General features: G+C 41.2%; 1 protein-coding gene across 4 annotated transcripts in view; it reads right to left on the bottom strand.

Annotated features, from left to right (window-relative positions):
- TUB (tubby bipartite transcription factor) overlaps window positions 1–16784 on the bottom strand; it is a 320112-nt gene that overhangs the window by 68604 nt on the left and 234724 nt on the right. For 3 of the 4 annotated variants that reach the window (XM_014517218.2, XM_014517217.2, XM_025197422.1), the window contains exons 2-3: window positions 3806–3857; window positions 1114–1276 (exon numbers count right to left, since the gene is read on the bottom strand). In XM_014517218.2, the coding sequence (XP_014372704.1) occupies window positions 1114–1276; window positions 3806–3857 (215 nt within the window). Of the gene's footprint in view, window positions 1–1113; window positions 1277–3805; window positions 3858–10195; window positions 10300–16784 lie in introns of all 4 variants that reach the window. The other variant, XM_025197423.1, reaches the window with a different exon arrangement.

Below are 16784 nucleotides of genomic sequence, written 5' to 3' on the forward strand. Positions count from 1 at the left end.
CAGCTGCCATTTCTGCACCTCCTCTAAACGGGTGCTTGAGAAGGTGCCTGGATCCCTGTCCCCCATTATATTACTGCTCCCTGTACCACGTATGTAGTTAGGTAACTATAAACAGGATTTACATAATGCAGAATAGGTAGCTGCCACTCAGAAATGTGGATGAGGGGTGTGACTAGCTGGGATTCACAGTCATAAAACCCTGAAATTAGCTGCCCGAGTCAACCCTTTTTTTGCAGACAACGGAGGAGGAAGCCCTGCACTCTTGTTTTCCTAAATTACTAATAGAGATACTGCCTCTTCGGAATGGAACCCCTGTCTTGGGAAAGTATCCCACCTACAAGGGTCTAAGGATGTCCAGGGGGTGGATCTCTCTCAATTACACCTTTTGGAGGTGTTCTGCTTCATATAAAAAAATATGTAAATAGCCATTGGAGCAGGGATTGAACACTAAACACTGGACCATAGAGTCCTTAAGATACTGAAGGAACCCAAGCTCAGAATATTGTATGACTTGCTGGTTAGACTTTTCTGGTAGGAGGTAGAAGACATGGGTTCAGATCCCTGCAGGCAGATGAATGCAAATCTCCTCTGTCTTGGTTACTGGGCAAAAGAACACCACCCACCACCACCCCCTCATCCTGTCTCCTATCATTTGCATGGAGTTAGATGTGCTTTGAGAATGTCTATCAGTTTGCACCCCACAGATAAGGACCATGAGTGGGGACCAGCTAATTTGTTAGCCCTGCTAGGGCGTAGACAAACAGATGTCAAGCTGTATAGGTCTTTCAAGACCTAAGCTGTTTGGCATTTATTTTATACATCCCATGTGACTACCAGCAGAAACTTACACACCTCTATGGTAGGGGACAGCTGAGCATGGGTTTTAGGAATTCCAGTGGCACCTAACTATTGAACTTGACACCTAAAAAGTAGCTGAGCTTGTGAACCTATCCCTTGGAGTTCTACATTTTTATCGTTATTTTCATCCCCATAGCCAAATAAAAGCTTTCATTAAAAAAAATTACATTCTTGTTCCCACAAGTTTACTTCAATTTTTTTACAATATTGCACTACGTCTAGTAAGCATGCATGCAATAGGTTATGTTAATATACCATGGTAAATGGTGCTGCTGTTGCTGTTAAGATAGGATTCAACCAACGGCGCTTGTTCCTCTGAATGTTTCGTTCTGCGTGTTCTAGTGCGGCTGTCCACATTGGACTGAACCATTAGTGGCTCCTGGCGCTTTTTTTTCTGCTTCTGTTCTAACAATGCTCGCTGGGGAAAATACAAAAAAAAAGTACTTTACTATTAGAGTAAATTCTAGTCATATACAGGAATCTGAAGCTCTGCAAGCTGGAGTTAAATGCATGTTATTTGACTTTGGACAGCAACACTTCCTTAAGAATCACAACACCTTTACAGCTACTTCCCTGGAAGCGTACTATTTTTCAAGTGGCAGGACCACAATCTATTGGGATTCTGATTGTGATACTACGCTATAGAAAGCTTTTCTAAAACGCTCGGTTGAAAGCATTAGATAGTTAAAATAGATGTTTCTAAGCAGTCTAGCAACTGTCAGAGCCTGCTTAGAAACAACATCCTTTGGGAGGCCAGCAGGGAAAGCACAAGCTGTGAACCAATAAAATGAGGACCAAAAGCACAAGGCATGAAAAGGCTGATTTAAGTTTTTTGAAAAATCAAGAACCAATAATCTGTAAATTAAGCAGTAAAACAAAACATAAGTCCAGCATTATATTATATGCTCTGAATACTAATTAAACACATTCTCCTCCATTTGCAGCCCCTCCACCCCAGTTGAAAAATTACGTATTAACACTAAAAGGCAGGGGATTGATTTAAAAAACCAACCAATCCCTTCCTCCTGGCACTTCTAGGATAAGAACATGATGGTAGGCAACATATCATGAAGCACCACTCTGCTGAATCCTATTTGCATGTCCATGTGGATCTGCAGGGTCTAACCAAAGCTAATGTTAGCAATCCATTGTCTCACTTGCTCCCTGCGCGGTTTGCTTGTACAGGGGGTGTTTTCTTGACTTCACTCACGTAAAGATAAAAAAGGGCATTCAATGCTATTATAAATAGCAAAAGGGGTATGTTAACATAGTGGATGGTACATGGAATGTATAATTTGCTGTGCTGAGTAGTACTTCAGTCCACAGGTAGTATGCTGTCACTCAACATGGTGGAGGGCTCAGAATCTGGGTCTGAGACAGCTTGATATGGGACTGTCTCAGAGCTATGTAGCATTTGGGGCTCAAAACATGATATGGATTGATAGAGTAATGGGCATGGTATGGACATAACAATGTAACAGAAATGGTAACAGAAAAAAAAAAAATGCAGCTCACATGGTTTGACTGGGCAATAAAAATACCTGCTAAGTGAAACAGAGGTTCCTGGCAAGGGGATGAAGAAGAAATAAAGACAGGGGTGGAACCCTAACCATTAGGTGTGTGCAAAACGGGCCCTATTCAATTCTGATTTGGATTGAGCCCGAATCAGGGACAGGGATTCGATTTGTTGATTTGGATCACTGTCCCCAATTTGATTCGGCTGAATCCAAATCTGAAGATTCGATGCTGATTCGGAGAATCAGCGATTTAGACACAGACACAGCTTTAAATGTTTTTTCTACATATCTTGACATACCAGCACGGCTCATGAACACTGTGATGCTTGGGGAGGATGCAGCATCCCACAGGAGTGCAGAGGGGCCCTCCACGTGCTCGGCAGCAAACACAGGGAGCGCGCGGGCCCCCCCGCATGCCCTCCTTGCTTGGTGATCAACCACGGGGGAACCCCAGGTGTTCTCCCCAGACCCAGGAGTCACCAGTCGAGCGCTCCCCAGCGGACCCGGAAGTGGACCAGAAGTACTTCTGGGTCTTCTGCCAAGCGCACTGGGGAGCCCCCCCACACTGCTGTGGGACACTCCATGCGCCCCAGCATCGCAGCACTCATGAGCCGCCTGGTACCTAGAGGTATGTAGAAAAAAAACATTTAAAGCTGTGTCTATGTCCAAATAACCGAATATTTTTGAATCTCTTCGAATCGATATGGAGGGCTCCGATATGATTCAGAGAGACTAAAGGGTCTCCTGATTCTATTCGGATTTGGAGATTCGGGCACCGAATTGGGCCAAATGTCCGCCAAATTGAATCAGGGACCAAAGCTTCGCGCAGCCCTAGTAACCATGTCAAAGCCAATGGAAGTTTTTTATTGATTTCAGCAGGCACTGGATCTCACCAAAGATCTTCAGAATGAGTGTTTTATGTCAGCCATTTAGGAATGCAATAGAAATACAGGAGCATACTGGTTACTCAGCAGTCATTAGAGATTACCAAACAATCTTAATCCTATGTTTCTGGAAATGAGATGAAGATGAAAATTACTGAAAAGTTTTCAGAAATTTGCAACTGGCTGCCACCCCCCCACTTGTATTTTGTGCGTTGCTCCAATTCTTTCATGGTCCACCAAAAGGAATAATGTATTCTTAGCTGCACGATACAATGCTAATTTAGAAAAAAGCAAGAATCACTCAAATGACAGTAATAAGAAATCAAATCTCAACACAAATCTTTCCCTTCCCATCACATAAGCATAAGCAGCACAGTCTGGAAGGCCAGGAACCTAAAATTCCAAAATGTAATTTTCTGGCACAATAATTCTATCAGTTATCAGCGGTGTGTGTGTCAATAAGTAAAGGTTTCCATAGTAATCCAATTGAGAATGCTCTACTTATTAAAAAAGGAAATGGGTCCAGAGCAGGCTCCAAAATCTTACCTGTCTATCAAGCTTTTGTTGACGCAGACTGCTGCCCTCATCATCTAAAACACTGCAAAGGCAAAGAGAATTCATTAGAAAGTATATGCAGTCAATATAGTGCCAAGTTACAATTACAATCTGGCAGGACTTACTCAAGACAGAACTTCTACTGAAATCCAAGGAAATGTTGCCCGACTAAAGTTGTGAAATTTGGCTTAAAAGAGTGAAGTGTGACCTATGAAATATAAATAAATTCCTCTGTGTGAAGTTTATGTGATTCAAAATGTAGATTTTGCCAGAACAGAAAAGAAAATGCACAGTACCTTGCAAGGCTCCTATGCCTATGCTTTGTTCTCTACCACCTTTTAATGGAGATGCTGACATGTACAGCAGGGAATTGATTGTAAATTTGTATATAAAGCACATAAAAGGGTAAAGCACTTAGGCAGCTATTTAGCAAATCAATGGTACTCAAAATTAGCTTTGGAAAATTAATAGTATAAACTTCACATGAAGAACCAGAAATGGTTTCTTTTTACAAATATGAAGAATTACTCTTACTAGGAATCCTAATTTACTTTTGTGAGCTCTAATGGTCAGAGATTTGCAAGGCACACCCAAGTATTTTGGGCTACCCTGCCATCATTTCTTCTATTTTTAGGTGACTGTTCATTGTTGTTGATAGTGGATTAGCTCATGCCACATACTCTCATTAATTACGTGTTGAGAACCAATGAAAATAAAACAAGAAAAATTGTGTTGGCATAAAACTGTTAACTCCGCCTTATTTTCCAGAGAAAATAAACATCAAACGCCCACAAAAAGATTAGCTACTGAGATGTATTATGTTGCATGCACCGATTTCTTATTCATTTGTGAAATGCCCACACAACGTGGCCACAATGGGACAAGATATAGAAGAACTTTAGGAGAGATTCTCTGGTAGACCACTTAGGTTTCAGTATAAACCCTGCATCCCTGGAAGAGGAAAGACACTGATGGTTTTGAACCCCACACACCCTCCCACTTCGCAACATCACCAGGAATTTCTATAGCGTGGTGGCATAGCAAACAGCACCTTCCTACTTCTGACATGTTCCTAACAATTCCCCCTGTACCAGGACACGATAATCTATGATAATATGTACTTGATAACCTTGATAACCTCCCATACAGTGCATATGCTAGCTGGGGACTTATTTTTCTGGTTGGCCACAGGATATTTACAGCCCAAGTGCAGAGCATTCACACTGTGCAGACACATACAGTCATCACAGCAGAGTTGAAGCAACACAGTCGCTGTCCTCAGGAGGCCTATGATCCAATGCTGTTCTTGGAGGAGCTAAGCAATACAAGTTTCCCTGGAGGTATACTGCACCACCATGTAGATGGTTTTAAATAAAGTATCCAAAGAGGATATTAGTTTATCCTTAGCATCTAAACTCAAACATATTGTGAAAGGTTGGGAAACGCTATCTTCACATTATGGACTGTCTTTTACAGCAAGAATGTGATACTTGAGATTATACGTTATGTGCGCTGACTACTCAGGAAGCTCCACTCCCAAAATATATTTTTGGGCAAATGACTGTAGCAAAATGTGTCTAAGTACCAATCATTGTGTGTAGAACTAAAATAGCCCACAAGCTTCTTAAAATGACACAGCTCTGAAAGTGAGGTAGCAGCACAGAGTTTGAGAGCTGCACAGGCAACTTGCCACAGAATCCCAGAATGGCAGAGTGCTTGCAATATGTTATGCCTCCAGGCAGGGCTGGATAAGAACCCTGATCTTCTGTTTCATTTTACATAGCAGACTATGTTTAATGTCTGCTGTGTAACTGCTTCTCAGGTGATACAGTAAATGAACTATAAACTTATCAGACCTTCTCATGAAAAGCACCAACTCCACACCAGAAAAATTATTGTTCCTGTAAATCACTATATTCCGGGTATATCTTGAATTATCTGTACTCTAGATATGATAACTTAGTGCTCAGGATCTATCTTTAGAGTTTCTATAGGACCACAAGGGGACCCAAAGTAATGACTCTCCATCCACATGCTGTAATGCCATGCTTTTAAGACATATCTCTACATTTTCTTCCCGTGGAAGGTGATTATTTTTAGACTTTGTAAGTACATGCAAGCAGAGATAGGGCTGACAGCAGATTGCCAACATGCTTACAAATCTCTTCTGCTTCTTGCCAGCCTTTTAATGTGGCCTGATAGCTACTTTATAAACCTTTGGGTTGTTTTCCCTCACGTAAACCCTAAGCCTTGTCTCTTGGATTATGCAGACTGTAAATTGTGACAAAATGAACACCAGACTAATTCACTGAAGCTGAGTTTCAGCAGAATGTGAATATCCCAGTCTCATCCTGAGCCCCCCAGTTCATTGGAATGGGATTGGAATACCTCCTGCTTCACAGAGATCATGACTTTCACAGGGTTTTGTTTCTTCCTAATTGCAGAATAGCAACATCAGTGTGTAAGCATAAAGGTCCACCTTTATGCTTAGATGCCTATCTAATCCCCATTTAAATCAATAATGAAGGTAGAATTTAGCATTATGTGTTTTTCTATTATTTTAGTAGGCCACCATGAGTTTTGAACTTAACGTTATAATATTATTTTCTGTGGGACAACAGCTACCTCTGGAGCTAATGGGTACTGACTGCTATTTCATATTTCCAAACTTGCCCAAGGCTGTGCAGGGCTGGAGGGGTAGGAGCAGACTGCTGCCAGGAGCAGCAAATCTGCTCCCTAATGGGCGCACACATTTCATGCCTATCTAGGGTGGGTTTACTCCTGAGTACATTACTCTGGAGTAAACCCATCAAGCAGCATTTGCACATATAGATGCACCCAGTGGGTATGTGTACACGAGATGCTACATCGCCAAAGTGACAAGCTACAGAGACATAGCTTGTTGCTATGGCGACATAGCACTGGCAGGCACAAACCGAGACACCGCCGCTACTGCGCAGTAGTAACAAGCTATTGCGCAGTAGTTCATTGCTACTGTGCAGTAGGGTCAGAAACAACCCATGCAGTGCTAGGACTGCGCAGTACCAATGGTTACTGTGCAGTCATTTTGTACTTGCTAAAGCACAGGACTAAATGACTGCGCAGTAACAACTTCGCAGGTGGGCACACATGTACACGTGCCCATTGAGAAGCAGACTGTGGGGCACTTGGAATAAGTCTGTTAGGTGCAATTCTGAGGGCCCTGACAAACGTTCAAATTAAAGCTGGATTGAAACCAGAGATGAGTTGCTACACATTTTCAAACACTAATTGTAGCTGTTTGGCTCCTTTATAGCTGGATAGTGAGTTTTATGGTGTGTTAGTTACTTTGCATGTGGCTGGTCTAAATTTACTGTGTGATTAACCAGTTAATTGTGTTATATATTTGTGTGTGTGTGTGTGTGTGTGTGTGTGTGTGTGTGTAGCAGGGGCCTGACTGAATCCTTGATGTGCAAGTCAGAAAATCCCCATCAGTGTGCTTGCTCCAAAACACATCCATTTAATGGGTCTTCCTATATAATCTGTAACTAATTAAATTGAGCATGTTAACTAACTACGATGCATTTTAAGGCAAAATAGAAGTGAGGATACAACCTACTTTTCTAGTGTTTGAACAAATACCATACAATATAAAATCCTAATGCAATTCTAAAAGGAAAGATAATTATGTATTGTGTAAAATATTGTAAGATGTACTTCAGTTTTGCTACACTTCTAGTTCAAATTAGATTTAAAGATTCAGAGCTTGTGCACATCAACAACTCATTATCTGTACAGTCCCAGTCCATGCACCTAGCTCAGGAAAAGCTCCTGAACTCAGGTTGACTGGCTTGAATAGGAGTCATTTCCATAACTACATATTCTAAGAGATTCACAATAAGAGCCTGTTCAAAGCCCACAGAAAGTTTTAAAATTTTTAAATATGGATTATTTCCTTTTTTTAAATGTACATTTTCATTCATATATTTTCATCTCTTATTCACCATGCTTGATTTAATACATTTTTCACTACAATCCTTTTATCAGAATATTGCAGCTAGTACTACTTTTTAAGCAATGCATGAAACATATTATGTAGATGCTTCAATATTCAATAAAAACTAGATAAGATTCACCGTGACCTTTAAAAAATTCTTTATAATAATAAAGGTTAAAACAATAATAATTATCTTAATAGTCTGAAGTCTTATTCATAAACTATAGTTTAACATTTGGAAAATGCTACAAAAAGATCCATGAACCCATGTACTTTTTAAGCTGACACTTGATGGAAGCTAGAACATAAATTACACAGAGCCCCTTAAATTTCCTTTCAGGGTCCAAAAGGCAGGAAATTCAGTAAATCAACCTCCATACAACACTTATTTTAATTTCACACAGGTGGATTTCAATATAGTGTAAAATTGGAAGCTCCTGATGCAAACAATGCATTTCTCAGCAGTTAACACAAGTGGTCTCTCAAATGCTTCTTTAAAAGTGCAAAATGTTCGCATTTCAACAAACCTTTCAAAAAATAACACAGAGACATTTTCATAAGAGAAAATGCACATATTCACTATTTTTGTAATGAAAAGGGTCTTTGAAAAAACACACAGCTATGTTATCCCTACCTGAGAAAATATGTTTGTGCTCATGGCTCCTGCAGGCTTCGCTTCTAAAAAGCAATATTACCTGTGACTAGTTCAAAAGGACCAAGGTGCAAAATTGTTATCTAGCTTCCCTGTACTGTCTAGATGACAATCACAACACTAATTATAATGAGAAATGCCCCAGTTAGACAACCAAATGCACACCCTGTTACTTCTTTACATGTTATTTCAAAGAATCACCCTTGCAATTGTCCCTTATCTGTCATTTTATGATTTTACTTGCACCAGAGTAGCACCCACCACAACCAGGATGAAATCAGGGTTCTGCTGTCTAGGCAGAAGGCAGAAATTACAATCCCTGCACCAAACAATTTATGACCTAAACAGACCAACATTTGGAACAGGCAATATTATCCCCATTTTCCAGATGGGGAATGAAGCAGTGAGAAACCAAAGGACACATTTTGCTGTTTAAAATAATTTACAATTAGCAATTTGAACAGATGAAGAATCACAGAGTAGAAATAAAAAAGTTAAGCATTAAAAACTATTTTTTGAAAATGTTATTTTTTCTTTGGAAAAAACTGTGCATGCCTACACCTGGAAGAAGCAGATCATGTTTGGATCATCTTAGATCAAGGCTGACTTTAAGGATGGAGTGGGTGGGGATGTAAACCTCTGCTTCAAATATTCAAAGGCTTATCTGACACATCAATAGTTCAGATTTCTTTCTCTATCAAAATTAACAAAATAAACAAACAAAACATCCTATCAAATGGTACTGAGTACTTTTCCCAAGATATCCACCCAACTGCACTGGGACAGAAAGGATTGTAAAGTGCTAGCCTAGAGCCTGGGAAGAAGGTTCAATTCTCTGTGTTGCCACGAACAGCCTGTATGACCTTGGACAAGTCACTTAGTCTCTCTCTATGGGACCCATGAAGGCCGCATATTTACTGCAGGTTCCACATTATTCTACTTGTAATCTGCAGTTCCTCTACCACCATTGCAACCAACATGCCTTTGGAATGATGGACGTGAAATGAATGACCCAACTGCATTTTCATATTCTGCTGACAATCTCTTTACTTCACTACAACCAAACACTTCTACATACCTTCCTTAGAAAGTGCTTAGCAGAAAGCTTTACAATAGTAGACCTGAAATGCTATTTGTTCCCTTACAAAAGTCCACTGACAGGCTCAAGGAAGTCCCAGATGGAAGTTATGCCCCACAGGGAATGGCACATAATTAGCTTGAAACAACTTTAATTAAATGTGTTCCCAAACCAGTCATGCTAATAATCTGTGAGAAGTCGACATATCTGAAATTCCTCAGAAAATATACCTACCGCGCTCCCATGAAAGCCTTATATTGTAGTCCACTAGAAGTCACTTGGTAGAACATTAGCACTTTTAGTTACTAAATTAAATAACTTCCCTGATTAGAAGTCTCTTTAATTACCTTTAAAGTCTGAGAGGGCCCTTCCACCCGTTCAAATTAAAGCTGGATAAAAAACAGCTATAAAGTTGTTACCCATTTTCAAGCCCGAACTTTGTAACTGGTTGGCTTTTCTATAGCTGGATGGACATTTTTATTATATAATATTTACTTTGCACATGTGGCTGGTCTGAATTTATTGTCTGATTAACCAGTTAATTGCATAATATATTTGAAGTGTAAAGTATGGCAGGGGCTAGAGTGCTCTACACAGGCTGGGATATTTCCCAGGATACCCTGACCCAAAATGAACTGCTCAACCCTTTGATTTAAAGGAGATGTAATAACTAACCTTTGTAATCAACAGACAGCTTCTCTCCTTAGGCCTCCAAGAAGAGAAGTCTAGTCATCCTTCTCACCCCACTCTATGCAGCAAACTCCTGCTGCCAGGAACTGCTGCTGAAATGAAGAATTGCATTGCTTCCTGTGATTTTTTTTTTACTCATAGCACCTCCTGTACAGTCAAAGTGATTAGGATTGCAGTTGTTCTGCAGCTAGCGAGTTCACTGTGTAATTCATACAGCAAATAAGAGTGCTTCTGTATAGAGGCACAGCATTATTCCACTTCTGGTGCAGCTGCTCGATAGACCCCTAAAGAGACTCAACAGTGATGAAGCGGAAAGGGAACAAAAAGAGAAAGGCAGAAATATACACACAGCCATTCTGTGTATATAATATTTGTGTCAGAATTATCAGCAGAGATTCAGCTGGTAAATACAAGAAAATGTAGAAGTCCAAACACAATATATATTAGTGGTCAAAATAACAGCAAAAGTAATTCCTGCAGAGCAGATGGCTGAGAGCAGACTAGATTTCAAGTGATAGCAATAATTAAAACAAAGTACTGTCTTTTTTTCTTGAAAAACTGTTAAATGCAATAATTTAAAACTCAATGATATGAATGGCCAGTCCAGGAAAGTTTAATTAATTTACTATTTGAAGAGCTAGTCCCAGAGTGGTTTATTCTGAACAGTCTCTGCATTCAGCTAACACCCAAGTCACAATTTGAATAACTCCAACATTTCAGCTTTTGTGGATCAGGAAAACTTCTGGTTTCTTGCATTTTAAGTTCAGGAACACTGGGCACATCTACACATGGTGCTACATCGCCATAGCCATGAGTGACAGTGGCGTAGCATCCGCGGACAAAACCTGTGATGTCACAGCTATGCTGCCATAGTAACACACACCCTGGTTATAGAGCATCAATACAGCGATGTAGTGCCTAAAAATAATAGTGCACAGTGTGGACGACACAGTACTGGCTGTTATTGTGCAATCTTTTGGTACTTCCATAAGGAAGTACTAAATGACAGTTCAGTAACAACGGCGCCATAGCAGCATGTGTAGACACTGGGTACTTATTGTTGAGCCTCCTCCCGCCGCACCACTGCTCTTGGTATTTACAACTGAACAAGCAATAATATTAGCCTGGAGCAACATTTCCTTCTGGAAGTCGCACAGAAAATGGGTAACAGAAATGTCAACATCTCAGCTCAGCTATACTGCAGATTACATAGCCAATGGAATTAATTAAAGAAAATGTAAGTCTATCACAACAAGAATATATGTACGCAATTATTTTCTCAATTTCACGTAGATAATTATTAAACTAAACATCAACTGAATCCCCAAGGATGATAACCATAGTTACTCTATGCAACTCATAGTTGTGTTTAATTTTAATTAGCATTATTCATCAAAATACATCTCCAGCAGTATGACTTTAGGGGCAGATGAAACTGGCAGGAATTTTAGAAGTGCATTTTTTTTTAATTATACTCGGTGCAAATTTAAGAACTAGAAAGAGTGAAGCTCAATTAAGACTAAGCTCCAAGAGTAGAATATTATGGGATGTATAGCCATGTAGCATTAGCATTTGATTAGGAAAGCAATCTTTGCATTAACATGTAAAGCAAGAACTGCAGATACAGAACTTACATGCTCGCAGGGACACCAGCTTTAACAGCCCAACCTGACATTAACAGCCCTATCTTGTAAAGTGCTATGTGTCCTCAAACAATAAAAATGAGGTCAATGATAAAGCCAGGCAGAAGGGATAAGCCTCAGTAGGAATGAGCCCCAAGAAAGTCATCTCAAAGTAGACCTGATTTTCCAGCCTTCACACAATATTTGGATTGGTGACTTTCAATTAAGATTGCAAGAAACAAGCTAATGGCCTAGTAGGTGAAGTGGGATTGTTTCCCATAACACATTTAGTGTTTTAAATAACCAAACAATGAGGCTGCCACTATCTCCCTAGACAGATTGACTGATCTAATATTTATACGGATTCACTCTGTACAGTTACAGAGGTGAATGAGATAGTACACAGCAGTCAGAGGAAAGTAGATGCTCGGGCTATTTTTAACCCTACATGGAATGCAAGAGTGGAAAGGTGAAAAATATGTTCCAAAAAAGGAAGGGAAATCCACTAAATGTGTAGTAACTGAGTCCAAGTACAGAACAGACTTTCTGTAACATTAAATGTGGACATGTGTAAAAGAAAGGTTAAACAGTCAATGAAGAGGTATATAAATAAAACTTGGAACAAGTAAAATCTGAACTGGAGGCCCTGCATGTTCAAAAAAAAGCTGAGTATTTTACGTATGTAGCCATGATGATTGGCATGAGTCCCAGGAATGTAACATCACAACATCAACAATACTAATCAGCCTTCCCCTGGAAGAGGTCCCATTGTTCAGTTCCTCAGCTGGACAGGTGAAAGTTCATTTCCCTAATCAACCACTGGCCCCATGAAATGCATTTAAAAAAGAACCTCCTGGATATTATCTCTACACAGACATATAAAAAGCCTAGCATGGAACTAGTAAATTTTAGTGATCCAGGTGGGAGTGGAAATAAAGAAAAACATAAAACACGATTGATTGGGTATGATGAATACAAGGGGTCACAGCCTGGGAGTCAGGGAGCCACGATAACTCCAGCATCCCAAAACTGCTAAAGGGGAGAGACTTGGGGGACAATGAAGCCTTGGCTGATCTGGATATAGAAAAGTTTGAGAACCACCCTGAAGAAAACGCCTGCTTGACAGAGCTGCTGCTGTCCCTTCTCCTGTGCAGCCTTTCACATTCTCACCTGTAAGCAGAAGGCAGAGCAGGGAAGCATCTTATAGGCTAACTCATTCAGAGAGGCCTGAGCTTTCATGGGCTAGAGCCTACTTCATCAGATGCTATGCCATTTGCTCTTTGAACAAATTAATCTATAAGGTGCTACCCTTCCCTGCCTTTTGCCTAACTTCAGACTAACACAGCTAACTACCTCTCTCTGCTCTTAGCTATATTAGGGAATGTGGCATGGTCTGACAGAGAGCTCACTGGACGCATTTTATGTCCTATTCTGTTGAGCGTCAATTTATCTTCTCAGTGGGCGCGTCGACATGTATATTAATCTGCAGTGGTTACTGCACATTTATTTAGTACTTGTATAACCAGATACTAAATAAATGTGCAGTAACCAGAGTTACTGCACAGTAGTGCTGGCGAATGTCTTTTTAGTGATGCTACTGTGCAGTAGCCTAATAATACTGCACAATAGCATATTAGCACTGTCTGTGCTGTGACGCACTACTGCACAGTGTTATTAGGCTACTGCACAATTAGAGTCTCGTGCAGACGTGCCCAGTGTGTCTATGAAATGGGGTTAATAAGGCATAACTTCCTTTTTAATGGGCTTTCATATATACCAATGCAATGTTCCAAGTATTGTTATTTGAAAGGAAAATCTATGGTACAGTTACTACAGATGCACAGCAGTACAAATGAAATGGTAGCTGTAGGAAGTTGTGAATGCTGCCCTTTAAAATAATAGTCTGATTTTATACACCTTTTTCATCCCAAAAGTCCCAGAGTGCTTCCCAAATCAAATACCCATACAAACTAAGATGCTGATCTTTTAAGAGTTCAGCCCAGCCAATTTCAGTGAGTTTTGCATGCAGAGGGTTTGATCCAAATATGCAGATGACATCATCTGCTGGTAAAAAGCAACAGTGTCCAAGGAGAAGCAGAGCCACTTGTTAACAGAAAAAATAGTGTTACTTTCTAATTTAGAACCAGTTCTGAATTTTTTCTCTAAATTATTTGAATTATGTGAAAACAGACTATTGCTTGTTCACTAAAAATGAGGAAAAGGAAAGAGAATATGCTAGCTAGAACCTCTGAGCTGCTTTCATTAGCAAAGCTAAACAGAAATATAGTAAGAATTCCTGCTCTACTATGTGGCATTAGTAAAGTGATACAGCCTAGCTCCTATTTAATTTTTTAAAAGTAGGTTTACAGTCTCATTTTAGAATACAGTCTCCAAGGGAACATTTGTTGTTTCAGGTTAGTATTAGAGCATGAAAATGACATATTCTGTCACTTGTTCCATGCAAATGGCGCCTGTAATAAAATATTTTGTCTGGCTGGGACTGAAGGAGGCAATACTTTTCATGTTTATCTTCCACAGAAATAGAAATGTTGAGAACACTTTTGGTAGACAAACCTCTAGATTACCTATTTCTTCTCCTGGAGAACAAAATACTTATTTCAAAAAGGATTTTTTTTGCAAGCTTTAAGGACTCACTGTAACAAATGTTGTTTATATTATTAAAAGCTAGTTATTATTTAATTCAGCAAACTGCAAGTATAAACTGTGTAATATCATCTATAGAAAACATAAATATTGCATACTGTTTTACCCACTGGGGCCACAATCTTGCACATTTTTTTACACACACGCTTAATTTTCTTGCCCAGGAGTACTCCCATTAACTTCAATAGGACTGATCATATGACAGAAAACTCTGTACATTCGCAAGTCCTTTGCAGTACTGTCACACTTGACTGTGAAGACCACACTCTTTTAATTATGTGTGCATGAGTTGTGACAAACCTGGGTCTGGTCTTGGGGTGATCCTGGGGCTCCAGGTCCTTCTCCTATTTCCCTGTGTATGACCAGTGCTCTCACTGGATCTTGTTCCTGGGAGTCTCCTCCCCTAGCAGTCTCAGTGTATGGACAGATGTTACACTTGTCACATGACAGATGCCCTTGCAGTGCTACATGCTGTGACCACATAGACATGCAAGCGTTGGAAATGCAACAAAAGTGGCTCAACCGCTACAAAAAAGCATCTGCTTGAAACAGGAACTTCCACATGGTGCTACAAAGCGTAGTGCCACAAGAACATCTGTTAGTCTCATGTAGTGCTACAGGGTCTCCAAGCATCCTACAGAGCTCTGCTCCCCCTGCAGAGGAGAGGGGAGGGAAGGAAAGGACAGCAGCTGGCTCCCTGATGGCTCATTTACCTGCAGCAAGTTATTAAAGAGCCCTGAAGGGACCTGCTGTTGCTAGCGTGGGAGACAGCAGGGAGGTCTCTTCCTGCAGCAGCTTCTTCCACTGCCACAGCCCCCATGAGGACAGCTGGCAGAGGCCCTGGTCCTAGGGTAAAGAGTTGCCACCACCGCTGCGAATACTGAGAAGAGCCAGTGAACACTAGCAGCCTGCCAGAGAGGACAGGCTGCAAGTGATGGGTCTCACAGAGAAGCTGCCCTAGGGAAAAGCAGAGCAAAAGAACAACTCCCTGTCCCTGCCTTGAGAACACCTTTGAGGTGATGTTGTAGCACTTCAGCCAGGGGCCTGGAAAGTCTCCATGCCTTCACAGTGCTACATTTCTGTCCAAAGCCCATGTTTCTCCAGCCCCTTGACTGGGCCTTAGAGCCAAGGCAAAATCCACAAACTCTTAAGGTTCCCTGGATTTGCAAAAGGAGATAGGTCTGTAGAAAGGGAATGCCTGCTGCTTCCAGCCACCCTGAAATCTCTCCTATCACAAGATGAACTATAAGGTAAAAACCCAAAATGAGTTTATTGCATATAAACAGAAAAACAAGAGAAAAAGGTTGCTAGGTTTAGATACAGATATAGAAAACCACTGTAAAAAGAAAGACTCATTAGCATGCTCTTTTACTGAAGCAGCTTCAAGCTGTTCCCTCTGCTTTCAACAGCAAGGAATTATGCTATCTTCTCAGGTGACCCCTAGTCTCCCTCCTTGGCTAAGGTCTCTTTCCCCTACAGCCACGATGGCCAAACTGTGGCTCGCAAGCCACACGCGGCACAGTACTTGCGGCTCTTCAGAAATTGGCCAAAGACCTGCTCACTTCTCCTCAAGGCAGCTTCGGGGGACAGCACAGCCTGGCACATCCTGCCACTCCAGCTTTCCCCGCAGGGAGCACGGCCCGGGCCTGTCCTTGAACTTCAGTGGAGGATCGGATGTGGCTCCCAGGATAAGTAACTCTGGCCACCCCTGCCCTGGACTCAGAATCATAGAAAGTTAGGGTTGTAAGGTGTCATGACCCAAAGGCATGATTTTGTGTGTGCTTCGGCACCAGAATTATCCCCACCAAGTTGCAGCTTCATTGCACGGGAGAGTTTCCTGTCGCAGAGGAAAGCCCCGGTGCAGGGACGAGTTTCCCGCCTTTCTGCAGCTTCTTTTGCAGAGTGCATTGCTCAAGTTGCAAGAGAAATGCACGGTGCAAAAGAGTTCCCGCCACCGGTATGCAAATTTGTTCCCCGCTATTGGCTAGTTTTAAATTATTCCCACGTGGCGGCTAACGATTGGCCTGTTAGCCGTATAAGAGGCTTGAGCAGTTTCCGCCCAAGCCGAAGAGGACTCCACATCCATCTCGTGGGGACTCTGGATACACGGCAGGGTAATAGAAACCCTGTTTGAGATTCAGAGGAGCTTGGCGACCTGATCCATCGCCCACCTCTTCCCGTCTTCGAGCGCAACTTTTATAAGACGTATCTACGATTCTGATTTTGGTGGCTCGTTCACCCAGAGCATCCGGAGCTCTGTTCCGGGGAGCCTAGCAAACTCCATGTGA

This window comes from Alligator sinensis, unplaced genomic scaffold (assembly GCF_000455745.1).
Source record: "Alligator sinensis unplaced genomic scaffold, ASM45574v1 scaffold502_1, whole genome shotgun sequence".
NCBI lineage: Eukaryota > Metazoa > Chordata > Crocodylia > Alligatoridae > Alligator > Alligator sinensis.